Raw genomic sequence first — 11,651 nt, 5'->3', positions numbered from 1 at the left:
GGGGGGCCCAGCAATGGCACAAGAGGGACGGGCAGGAACTGATGCCCAGGAAGTTCCACCTGGACATGAGGAAGAATTTCTTCCCTGTGCAGTGACCGAGCACTGAACAGAGACCAGAGAGGGTGTGGAGTCTCCTCACTGGGAATGTTCCAGAACCATCTGGACACAATCCTGTGCCATGTGCTCTGGGATGGCCCTGCTGGAGCAGGAGGTGGGACCAGGACCCACTGTGGGCCCTTCCAGCCTGACCCATCACGGGAGGGACGGGGCTGTACCCAGGGAGGCCCCAGGCTGGGCTCAGCCCGAGGGATGGAAGGAGGTGTCGGGTGAGTGGCACCCATTGCCAAATGTGCCCCAGAGTGTGATGGGACTGGTCAGGGAATCCAGGGAGATGTCAGAGGACATGTGTGATTTACACACTGCCACTCTCAGAAATCCAAATTCTCCATGTTTTGGGTTACTTTCCTGAAGCCAAGGCAGCACCCAAAAGGCATGTGTGTCATGTTGCTGTGAGCCCTGTGCACACGTGCTCACACACACCTGTGCAGAGACACTGGACTTCACTTTTTGAAGCAAGAACATCTGGATCAGGACAAGACCCCACATGTAATTCTTCCTTGTGGAAGACATATCTGCTCAGACCTCTTCAACAATCGAAGCTGAGTTCTATAGCACAGTAAAAAAATCCTTCAGAAGTGAAAGGGAACAATGGTTTTTGATACTTCAGAAAGACATGAGCATTTGGAGGATGAAGTAAAGTGTAATCCTTCCATCCTCAGCTTTCAAACCCTTTCTGGTTCAGTGACACACTCGAGTTCAGCCTTACAATGCTAGAAAGGAAAGTCCATGTGTTTGAAGCATTACCTGAAGTGCAGAAGCAGAGAAAACTTGTCACCAATTACTGAGACTTCGTATGACTCAAGGCTCTCCTCTGTCTTCAAGTGGCTGATGTCCTGGCAGTGTGTACATGCTGTTTATCACAATTCACTTAAATAGCTTTTATGAAGAATTTAGTGACATGTTGTTGTGTCTGCGAGGCTGCTTTGACACTTCCTCGTTCAGTGGGATGTACAAATCCACTGCTTGTCGCTGTCTGCAAGTGACACCAGGGTTTCACTGGATGCTTCCATGGCATCTCCTCATCAGTGGATATAAGAGTCAGTAAGTCACTGAAGGAGTCTTTGTTCTACATGGAAATGTAAATAAAAAAAGTAGAAATAAACAAAACTTACCTGCAAAACCAAAGCTGGTGCTCTGGCATTAAAAGGGCTCCTGGAACTGAGGTACTTCCAAAGTTCCTCTGCAACACATGTAAAATACCTCTCGAGGAAGGAAAGCAAAGAAAAGTGGTTTGGTTTTCTGTAGCAACATCATTTTGCCTTCCAAGAGTAGATACTTTTTCTTTGATGGCTACAATGTTGGAAAACATTTCTGAAACCTCGTTAAGGCAGGACTGTGTTCAGAAACTCTCAACTTCATGGCTGCTTGAGCCAGTTTGCGCCAGCCTAAAGCACACAACCCCAAATTTGAGCACCTTCCTATTTCAACACTCTCTTATTTATGCTTTACCAGTGACCACTCTGGAGCCATCACTTAAAACAAAGAAAATACAACAACTCCAGAATAACAACCCACAGACCTTCTAATCTGAGGTTTGAATTTGAGAAAACAGAAGTGTCTGAAGGTTGGAGGAACTGAGTGTGGAGGAACATCATAATGCAATTGGAAGTAGAAATTATATTTGATACATATTTAAGGGAATGAACACAACACAAAGATCTGTGCAAAGGATATAATAGCACAAGCACAGACAATTGGAGTCCGGGCAGGAGAACTTTCTCCTTTTTTCTCCTGTGTGTGCAGAGTGAGGTGAGCAAAATGAAGCAAAAGTTGATAGTAATAGTTTTAATATACTTTTTATATCACAGAAGTGGGTATTGTTTCTCACTCTAGAAAAATCAGTAAAATCACAGCATTGTGGGAGACTAAACACTTCACACCAGAGGGGAGACAATTAGCACTCCCAAGTTGAATAGGTTTAATTGCATGTGTGGTGGTGATTCAGGGCAGAATTGTGCTAGTTTAGGAGCAGTATTATGCTTGTTTTTTATTCAAATACAAAATAATTAAGACAACTCTTGATGGCTTTACACATAATTAATTATATAATAAATACAAGTAAGTTAATCAGCGTTAAGATCACTGGTCTCACAATGATCTTTAAGACCCACTGAGCCACCCACCTTCTGAGCTGGGGCACTTCATCATCTGTCATCATTCTCCAACCTTCTTCCGTGAAGTTGGCTTTGGGAAAAGTCACAAGGAAGGAACCAAATTTAGTCTGTATCAGGATAAAAGTATGGAAGAACAATTCCTTGACACAGAGTATCCTCCTTTTCTACTTGTTTTTTCAAAGGATACTCCTATTGAGCATGTCTGTGATTAGAGATGCTTAGGATAGATTTGCTTAGTTGGTTGGGATAACTTGAAAGCCCCTTAGTCAGACCAATAGGAAATTTATCTGTCATAAGTAGCAACTTAATTTCTTTTGGAAGCTGGTCAGTCAAGTATTCTCTCATTTGGGGGTGATGTGACAAACTACACTTCTGTGGATATCTTACAAGTTGTCAGTGCTTTCAGGAACACTGCACTCAGGTAGGATTTACTGCATGAGAGACATTGATAGAACTAAAACATTAGAACTTCAGTCTTTCTGTCATTGATCACTTCCAAGCAGCTTGTCTTTTCCATGTCCCCTGCACTGTACAATAAGAAATGTCATTATTTTGACAGGATCCACCCATCAGAAGTGCTGCCATGTGCCTTCTTTGCAAGGCAGGCAGAATGGATCCTGGGCTGGAAGTGGGAGCTCTCCAGACACGCTGCAGTCACGACATGAGCTTCACAGGTACTGAGTAAATCTGGTTGTTTCCTTCCTGGGGATCCCCCAGCACAGATGTAGTGGGACAAAAGAGCCTAAAGCATTCCCAGGGACTGCGGGAGCTCAGTCAACATCTTTCCTGCTCTGGAGCAATAGCACAAGCATCCTTTAGTGCTCAGATCTTCCCCTTCCCCAGAGCACAGCATTTTGGGAGCTGTGTTAGAGAACCACCCTCAGCTTCCCAGGAAACAAGTTCTCAGCTGTGGTTTTGTCTGGGTTCACCTGCTGGGCTGTGACATGTTTGCAAAAAGTCAGAACAGGAAAGAAGTCTGTGAGCCAAACACAAGGTGGTGAAGGTGGTGTTTATTTATTATGATGCACCTTTGGTACCAGTTTGTTAAACAGTCAGTGCAACTACCCTTGCAGGGATAACACTCCATTTTATGCTCTTTGCCCTCTGCTGCTTTGTTGAAATCCCTCTCTCGGGCTGAGTTTTCAGATCTAATTTTGGATTAAAAGTTGCAATTTGGTCTTCTCTCTCCAGTTTCAATGTATTTCCTCCTGAACAGTAACAATCACAGCCTGTAATAATAATAATGGCCCATCTTCGCGAACGAAGATTTGGGGAAAGGTCTTTTACCTTTCCAGCCTGCGCAATGGATTTTTTAGGTGAGACACAGCATGCGCTGAACTGAGCCCACCCTTTAATCCTAAGGTTCATCTGCCGGGGCCAAGCAAGCTTGGACAATGGCAGTGAGGTCCTCAGGACGTAGGTTTGTTTAGAGTGTCCTTCTCATAGATGGATGGCCACACAGGGCTAACGACCTCCATCAGGCCAGGAGACCGGGATTTGAACCCGTGGTCGCAGCAGTGAAAGTCCTGCACGCTAACCACTAGGCCACCAGGGGTCTCTATCACAGCCTGTAAGAAAGTAACAAATTGCCACAAGGTCTGGAGAAATAAGATAAAATGTGGCAGGAACAGAGGAAGAGATGATGCTCATAAAGTTTCTGTGCTTTGCCAGTAGTTACCTTGTTTACTCGTGTCTTCTGCAGAATGAAGTGGAGGTAATGTGATAAACAATGAAAAGTTTGATAAGGATTCCTCTCCTCTGCACATTCCCTGTTCCTGCTGCTCCCAGTATTACCATTTGCCTGCAGCTCTGGAATGCCAGCCCCTGAAATCTGTTGCTGAAGTCACCCATGTATTGAACTGAGCAGGCAATCTGTCATTTCATTCCTTTGTGCCAAGATTTCAATCCATGCTTATGCTTGGAATCCTGATAGACCCTTAAGTAAATATTATTGATTAGTCATCATTATTTTTTACTGTTGATATGCAGAAGGTTGTGGAACCTTGCGGTTGGATTTCTACACAGTCCACTGGAAAATATGTTTGATTATCGTGTTTGTATTGGCAGCTGGGTACATCCTTATTGCAGGCTGAGATTAGAGCCTCATAAAGATTTCACAGAGAAGCCAAACCAAAACAGAAGCCAGCTCCTTCCAACCTCAGATCAGACAAACCCTCACCCAAACAGGCAGGGATCTTGCTTTGCTCCTGGTTTCACATTCTCTTGGGCACATTAACCTTGGGTGTCTGAAGTGGTTTTGTCCCAGCTTCAGGATCCCAGTGGTCTGGGTCAGAGGGATTGAACTGCTTGGCCTTGTGAATCACAGACCTAAATCTACTCAGGGGAAATGTGAGTTACCTTCTTCCCCCCTTCATTAAACATGCCCAACCAAATATATCCATGATATACACTGATTTGAGCCAGGAAGCAATTAAAGCTCCTGTTCTTGCCAAATGATTGAGTGCTTGCAGACACAGATTCCTAAGAAAGTATAATAGAGAAAGTGCATTAGCAAAGTATTTGTGCCTTCATAGGAAATGAATATGGATGTAATTAAGAAAAGCTGATTTATGTAGAACTGTAAAACCAGGGACGTAAAATGAAAAATTCTCTGTAAATGTCAAGTCAGTGTTTCGTGGTCGCCAAAACAAGACAAGTAGAGAATTGCAATGGTATTAAGAAAGGAACTGAGAATTAAAATGCCACTTTATAAATCCCTAGTACATGAATATTTAAGACACTGTATGGAGTTCTAAGCACCTGAACTCTAAAGATCATAGAACTACTGTTCTACTACAGTCTGCTAGTAACACTTGGAGAATGGCAAGTGTAGTGTGGCTTCTCTGGGGACATGAAAAAGACAAGACTGAGTACGATGAGAGGATAAGCAGGGTCTGTAAAATAATAGGAAAGGGAAAATGGGAACAAGAAATAGGAACATAGAATCATGAAATGGTTTGGGTTGGAAGCAACCTAAAGTTCATTTAATCCCACCCCCTGCCATGGGCAGGGACACCTTCCACCAGCCCAGGTTGCTCCAAGCCCCATCCAACCTGGCCTTGGACACTTCCAGGGATGGGGCAGCCACAGCTTCTCTGGGCAACCTGTGCCAGGGCCTCCCACCCTCACAGCCAAGAGTTCCTTCCCCTCTGGCAGTGGGAAACCATTCTTTTTTTCCTATCACTGTGTGCCCTTGTCCACAGTCCCTCTCCAGCTCTCCTGGAGCCCCTTTAGGCCCTGGAAGGGGCTCTCAGGTCTCCCCAGAGCCTTCTCTTCTCCAGGTGAACCCCCCCAGCTCTCCCAGCCTGGCTCCAGAGCAGAGGGGCTCCAGCCCTTGGAGCATCTCCATGACCTCCTCTGGACTCGCTCCAGCAGCTCCACATCCTTCTGCTGTTGTTCCCCAATTTGCATTCTAGCAAATGATCAGCATTTTGTAAATTTAACTAAACATCTAAAACCTCACTATTTAGTCATTAAAAACTTTGTACCTGTTTTCAACTTAAAATATTTGCCATGAAACCTCCAAATGAAACATAAATAGATGAAACCTCTTATTGGAGATTCAGTGGCCCTGTGGACCCAGAGACATAACTCTGCACATATTATTAGATCTGATTAGTCTGCACCAAATGAAATTATATATATTTGGAAAAATTACAGGCAAATGTCACAAAATGTACAGTTCAGCCACTGTGATCCAGTTACATGAAGATTCAAAAACTTACAGTTACATTTTTTATTATTTATTATTTTTAAGCAAATGAAATATGAAATATTGGCTCTGAATAGTCAGAAAAGGAGAAACTCAATCTGTACAACTCCACTAAAGAACAAAGGAAGAGCTCTAAAGCAGCTCACCAGGAAATAATCTTTGTTTTAAAGTTTCACTTAATTATTTTTATCAATGTGATAAAAGACTATCTGAAATATGAATTTATCATTTATCTACAGACTTTCTAAATTTCTTTTTCAAATAGTAACAACTGTATCTGATGTGCTAAAGGAATGCAGACAAACACGAGCCAAATAGGCAGCATTTTCAAGACATTTGTTGCTTCTCTTCTCCTACCATTAATTTTCTGATACAGGTACCCACAGAAAAATCCTCCCCTGCCCCCAACAAAAGGACATCATTTTTCATACATATAAAGCCATTATCAGAATAATGTCACCCTCCTCCCCAATGCACATTTGATTTCAAGGGCTTTGGAATTTCTGAGTTCTGGCTCTATCAAACCATGAAAGAAAAACTAGTATTGCTCCATTTGTGTTTCCTTCCACAGGATCTGGAGCAAATACAGACTTTAGATTGCAATTTGTTATTTGACAAAAGAAAAAAAAATCTCAAATATCTTCAGTGAGGTGAACTGGGTCTTCTGTCACCCTGAATTTTGTGAGGTGCCAGGCTCCTGTTGTACAGACTCCAAAACTATTTAGTTTCTAAAGGAGGTAAGAAAAGGGACTCATCTGCTGCTAGACCAACACACAGAATACAAAATTATTCCACATACAATTCTCTTCCTTATCCAAAGAATATTCCTTCTTTCCAGTCTAGGAACAAATCACTGTACTCTGTATTAGCTCTTAAACTACACAAGGTGTTATCAGATCTGTAGAAACATGTAGCTGCTTTAAGACACATGTGCTGAGGAAAGAAAGGACACTAATTTAAAGGACATTCATTTAAATTAATATCTACAAACCACAGAACAAAGATAAGAAATTCCGTTGGGTTGTTTTTTTCTGTCCTTGCTTGTCTTTATTTCAAAATCCTCATTAGCTTCTGCTGAATAATGATTCATTTCCAAATGCAAAGGATCATAGAGCTTTGTGTTCTTTATTAAGACTTCATTGTTTTTACAAAAATAGAAAATCATTAGCCTTTATTAGTTTTTAGTTTAACATACAGTTAATTTCTTTTGGAAGGAGCATTCTGGGAGACAGTGGATTTAGTTTATTGGTGGTGGTTTGTTTAATTGGTAGCTTATAGCAGGTCTTCTGGTCACCACACAGATTATCAAGCTTCTGCTGTTATATAATAAAAACTACACAGATGTCAGAAAATGTTTGACTAAAAAAGTGAATTTAGGACAAACTATCACGTTGTGGCAAACAAGGTCAAGAGCCCCTTTAGGAAGGAGACTATTTCATTGCCTCCCAGTTTGGATTCTCCATAGACACGGTCCACAAATGAAATAGGAACCTGTTGAAACAAGCAGAACTATTTTTAAGGTTCAAAACCTAAATAATCAGAGATTCTCCACACAACAGAATGGCCTTTGAACTACAGCATTTTCAGACATGGGAACAAGGCAAGCACCAGACTGGCTTCCTTCGTGTCAGTTCTTCCCAGAGGCTGAGGAGCATGAAATTATTTGGTTTATCACCTTTAAAGATGATCCCAAGACATTACTGAGTGGCTGGATGGTAGATAGTCAGAACAGCCTCAGTGTTTTAAGCCTGAGGGCTTAAAATCAACCTCCAGCACTTTCCTTGTTCAATTCAGTACCTTTGAGTCAGTGGCCCAGGAAGCACAAATCTCCCACCACAGAACAGCTCAGCCTCACCCCTGGCTGGGAGATGACTTCTGAATATGAAGAACTTTGTAAAATTGTATACAGCTAAAGGAGTGGCAACAGAAAGAGGGAGGGATCTCAGAATCTTATCAGCCAGGGGAACAAGGAACTGGAAATTCAGATCCAGTATTCACCTGGCAAAGTTGGAAAAATAGAGTTCTACACATGTAATTTCTTTATATTTGTTTGAAAATCTTGGCTGCTTCTTGGAAGCACACGAAATTCAGTAATCTGTGTGTCCCTTTACATAAAAGCACGAGATCCTTATCAAACTTGTCCTGTACCTCTCCAATGGTGTATCCCAACTGCCTGGCCCGGACAATCATCTCCATCTGGAAGACGTAACCTTTAGAAACACATTTCTCCATGAGTTTCTGTAAGACTTCTTTCCTGTACAACCTGCAAACAGTTACAAAGAAAATGAAACCTGAAGCACAATTTCTGAAATTTGGAAATCGAGGCAGTGTGTGGGAATCTCAACTGCAATCCCTCACTCATCTCATTGCTATTTATAAAATCTTTAACAAAGCCATAGGAGCAGCAGTTCTTGCAATCTAGTCCACTATTTCTTCCACCCTTCCCAAACAGATTTCATAGCCCTCAGTAAAGAAGGGCTGTTCTTCCTCCAGTTCCTTGTTCAGCAATTTCTTAATTTCCGATGAACTTTATTAATTGCAAACCAGAGCCATACCTGAAACTCCCTGTGAGGTCTGATGCTCCTGGTCTCAGCAAAACCTGAGTCAGAAAATTGGCACCACGGCTGGGAAAGAAAATGTGAATGTCAGAGTTGCCCAGCACACAATTCCCAGAGATCAAGCAGAATTTCTAAAAAATAAGTACATATCACCCCCCCCCAAAACCCAACAAAACTTTTATTGCTTCATATGAAAAACATTAGATTTCTAGTGTGTTTTCATTGCTAGATTTGATTAATAAATTATAGAACCTTGAAATCAAACACCCAACGTTTTGTTTTTCAAAAGCAGATAATTAGTAGATTATTGAATTTCTCTATGAAGAAAAAACAAGGATTTTTAGAAATTAGGTTTATAACCTGGTTCTTTATGGAAGAACTGTCTACATATACAATTAAAAGAAGTGAATGTGACAACCATAAAAGCAACACTTTTCTTCTGACTGACACACACTGTAAGTGGGGAATAAAAATGCTTCCTGGACAAATGTGAGATTGGATATGGAAAACCACCAGAGTGTCACCAGAGGAGTTTAGGAAGGGATTCACTGCTTAGGGGAAGGACCATTACAGCCACCTAAAGGTGTATTTTAAACTTGACAAAAGTGTCACAGTCTCAGCTCACTCTCTGGATGACAGAACTGGGGCTGTCCCAATGATGCCAATCTGTCCACTGCTCCAACCCATTTCCAAGCCCAGCCATGTCATTTCATCCTTTGCTGGTGGATTTGAACCACACAATTTGCCAGTGGTGCACACTTGTAGTATTTAATGTGATTTTGCAGTGCCCAGCAGGTACAGCAGTTCTGCTGACTAAAGACTCAGTTCAGCTCACACGGATGGAGTGTTCGGAGTTATTGTTTATAAATAACAATTTTAACTGTAAATACCTGAAAAATACCAACCTGATTAATTTTCTTCTCAAATCCCAGCCATATACCCCTCCATTTCCTTTATATCTTGTTCCAGATACGATATCAAAATTGCCTTCTTTCTGCTTTCTATAAACAATTGGTTTTATCAGAAAAACAGGAGGAATATTTCAAAGTACAAATTTCAAAGTAAGAACAATCACTCTTAGTACAAAATCTGAAGTTTACAAACTTTTAAATCAGTAAGTGGAGAAGAGAGGAAAGCAGTAATTAGGGTGGTTATAAGCATTATTTAGACACTTGTTAATTGTTTTCTTAAAAAGAGCTACTTCAGGGAATCTTATAATTAATTACCTTTTACCCACTATGGCACGGAATTTCACACAGGAGTTCATAAATAATTTATAAAGATCAACTTGCATTTTCATACTACAATTGGCACCTACCTGAGAAACTCTGGAATAAATTTTGGCTGAAATAGAAGGAAAACAGATCAGAAAAGACAAAAGGGTGGGGGTAAAATAAACCCAACCAATGAAAGTTTAATTCTAACAGACTAAGCCCACAGTGCATGAAATACAGACTTACATGGTGAGAGAGGTCAGCATCCATAATGACAATGAAATTCCCAGTGGCATGCTTCATTCCATGAATGTAAGCAGTGCCTGGTGAAAACAGCACAGAAATATTTCCCTCACTACTTTAACATGTGCAATCTTCCAGCCATGTGCAGTCTTCCCTTCATTTTCTAAAATCTCCGCTAGAAAACAATCAAGTAAAAACCCCTAAATTATTTTAAATAACATGTTAGTGGATAAACATTAAAAGTCTTATACCTTTTCCCTATGATTTCAGCCCTGGATTTTATAAACTGGCAAGTCCCACTGCACCAGAAATGCACAAAGAATGCAGAAGTGGGTCACTATCTGCAATCTCATTTACAAAAACACTACAGGCACTAAAACTAGAATAGGACTCGGGCTCCAAATATCACTGACAGTTCAAACCCTCATTCTGCAGTCAGGGAATGAGGGTGGGAGGGAAAGGAGCAGGTATGAAGATGTGGGAAACATTTTATAAACACACTGGGATTTTTATGTGTACATTTTTAACCTTGTTTGCTTGCAAACAACTTGATGAAAACATACATTTCTGGACCTTTATGCACTAGATCAATCAAAGTATACAGCAAATTTTTTATATTACTAAATTAGAGTTAATAAGGACTTACCCAGGCCCAGCTTTCTTGGTCTGGGTCTCAGAAGCTGCAGAAAATATAAAAGACACGTATATTACTTGAAGTACAGTTTTTAATTTGTTTTAGTGACACCTTAAAAGTTGCTGTTTTCAAGGTATAAAAATATTTTAAAGTTTACTTTTCGTTTTTAGGGAAAAAAAAATTACAGAACACACAACTCACAATTTTATCTGACCCGTATATTTTTTCCAATTGCTCAGCGATTTCCTGTGTCCCATCTGGGCTTCCATCATCAATGATGATAATTTCAAAATCGATTCCACTGAAACAATAATTATTTTTCAATGAACAAACGGAAAACCCCGTTTCCCTCCCTAAATCCCTGTGAAGGGGGGGAAGCTGAGAACCAGAGCAGTGATTTTGCGGGATCAGAGCCGTGCTGGGGGTGGGTCGGGCTCTGCTCCCAAGGAACGAGGTACAGGACAAGAGGGAACAGCCTCAAGCTGTGCCAGGGGAGGTTCAGGTTGGACATCAGGAGGAATTTCTTCATGGAGAGGGTGGTCAGGCATTGGAAGGGGCTGCGCAGGGAGATGGAGTCCCCATCCCTGGAGGTGTCCAAGGATGTGGCGCTCAGTGCTCTGGGCTGGGGGACAAGGTGGGGATCGGGCACAGCTTGGACTCGATGGTCTGGGAGGGCTTTTCCAACCTCAGCGATTCTGGAATTCCGCGATTCTGAAGTTCGCTCCGGGTTCGGACGATGTCCCTGCCCTCCTGCCCTGTGCCGTCCCCGTGTCGGTGTCGCGGCCGCGCACCCCCGGCCCTACAGACACCGCTGTCCCCGCCCGCCGCCACAGCGGGGGTGCAGCCGGCCCCGCTGCCCGCCAGCCCCCGCGCCTCCCCTCGCACCGCCCGTACCTGTCTCGGAAGGTGCGCACCAGCAGCCAGACGACGAGCGGCAGGTTGTCCCGCTCGTTGTACGTGGGCAGCAGCACCGACAGGCGCTCGGGGCGCGGTGCCGCCATGTCGATGTCGGCAGTGACGCGGGCCCGGCGGAAGCGGCGCGGCGCCGGGCGGGGC

General features: G+C 42.6%; 1 protein-coding gene across 2 annotated transcripts; it reads right to left on the bottom strand.

Annotated features, from left to right (window-relative positions):
• Positions 1-7,050: 7,050 nt before the first annotated feature.
• On the bottom strand, positions 7,051-11,626 carry DPM1 (dolichyl-phosphate mannosyltransferase subunit 1, catalytic). 2 transcript variants are annotated; one of them, XM_027697336.1, is made up of 9 exons: positions 11,490-11,626; positions 10,797-10,896; positions 10,608-10,641; positions 9,965-10,041; positions 9,823-9,848; positions 9,410-9,505; positions 8,502-8,570; positions 8,095-8,209; positions 7,051-7,437 (listed from the first exon to the last, which is right to left on the bottom strand). In XM_027697336.1, the coding sequence occupies exons 1-9, from the start codon at positions 11,594-11,596 to the stop codon at positions 7,333-7,335; spliced, it is 729 nt and encodes a 242-aa protein (XP_027553137.1). In that variant the 5' UTR covers positions 11,597-11,626; the 3' UTR covers positions 7,051-7,332. The 2 variants fall into 2 exon arrangements, with proteins under 2 accessions (XP_027553137.1, XP_027553138.1); XM_027697337.1 differs by lacking the exon at positions 9,410-9,505.
• Between the last annotated feature and the right edge of the window lie 25 nt (positions 11,627-11,651).

This window comes from Neopelma chrysocephalum, unplaced genomic scaffold, assembly GCF_003984885.1.
Source record: "Neopelma chrysocephalum unplaced genomic scaffold, ASM398488v2 Primary Assembly neopelma1_119, whole genome shotgun sequence".
Classification (NCBI taxonomy): Eukaryota; Metazoa; Chordata; class Aves; order Passeriformes; family Pipridae; genus Neopelma; species Neopelma chrysocephalum.
Note: the sequence above shows the minus strand (reverse complement) of the source record. Positions and strands in the feature narration are given on the sequence as shown.